This window comes from Pygoscelis adeliae, unplaced genomic scaffold (genome assembly GCF_000699105.1).
Source record: "Pygoscelis adeliae isolate BGI_AS28 unplaced genomic scaffold, ASM69910v1 Scaffold38, whole genome shotgun sequence".
In the NCBI taxonomy this organism is placed as follows: Eukaryota; Metazoa; Chordata; class Aves; order Sphenisciformes; family Spheniscidae; genus Pygoscelis; species Pygoscelis adeliae.
The window spans coordinates 15,697,885-15,698,859 of NW_008825614.1; the positions used below are offsets into that span (position 1 = coordinate 15,697,885).

At 45.9% G+C, this 975-nt stretch overlaps 1 protein-coding gene across 1 annotated transcript in view; it reads right to left on the reverse strand.

Annotated features, from left to right (window-relative positions):
• Positions 1–975, reverse strand: part of PARP12 (poly (ADP-ribose) polymerase family, member 12) — a 24,957-nt gene that overhangs the window by 14,808 nt on the left and 9,174 nt on the right. The window contains exon 2 of the mRNA XM_009333050.1: positions 292–427. Coding sequence (XP_009331325.1) covers positions 292–427 — 136 coding nt within the window. The remainder of the gene's footprint in view (positions 1–291; positions 428–975) is intronic.

Here is a 975-nt window from a genome sequence, read left to right on the forward strand (position 1 = left end):
AAACTGTCTTCATCTCCATCCACAAGCTTTGCCATTTTTGTTGTTCTTGTTTTCCCTCACCTGTCCTGCTGGGGCAGGGGAGAGGGGAGTGAGTGAGGGGCTGTATGAGTGCTTAGGTGCCAGCTGGCATCAACCCACCACAGACAAGAACAGAGGATGCAGATTTAAAGTTTTAGATTTGCATTATGCTAACTAAACTGACACCTAACATCTCCAGCCAGTATCAAGCCTCTTCCACTTTGTGATGATCACTGAAACACAAGGCTAAGAAACTATCGCAGCACCACTCACCTCTGGTAAGAGGGAAGGGTCATTTTGAAGCAGAAGCTGGCGAAGTTCATCACTGTTTAAAATCTCGAGTCCGTATTGTTTTAGAACGCAGAGATTGTGGTCCGAGTGGAAGTTGTGAACAAACTTGCATTCCTTCCTACAAGTTAAGAAACCCAAGTGCAAAATGAGTGTAACAGACTAGCACTATTTTGCTAACCCATTGGTATTACACTAAACAGTTTAAAAAGAACACCAAATCAGCTAGTTTCAGAAAAATCTGTACCACTTCTTTATAAAGTAATTACGTGATTTGCTAAGCAGATTACATAATTACTCTGAGGATAATTGCCACACTATTTCTGATTTACAGTCATTACAGCATTAGTGTAGTCTGACAAGATTGGCATTTTTGACCTGCAGCTCACAACCATGCGTGAGAAAACACCGAAACGGTTAAATGGGTTAAAATCAACAAGCACATCCCCCAACTTCACGCAGCACAAACTGCCCAGATTTCCTGCGTGCAGCAGCGTGTGCGGGGGGGAACGACACGACACGACACGACACACGACGACAAAGCTTTCACCCTCGCACGGACCCTACGGGGGGGAAGCGCCAGAAGCAGGGTGGTGAGCTGGGGAGGAAGTCTTGCAACCCAAAGCCTGTGAAACAACCGCTTGTGCCTCTTTCCTTTTGGGGGGTGGG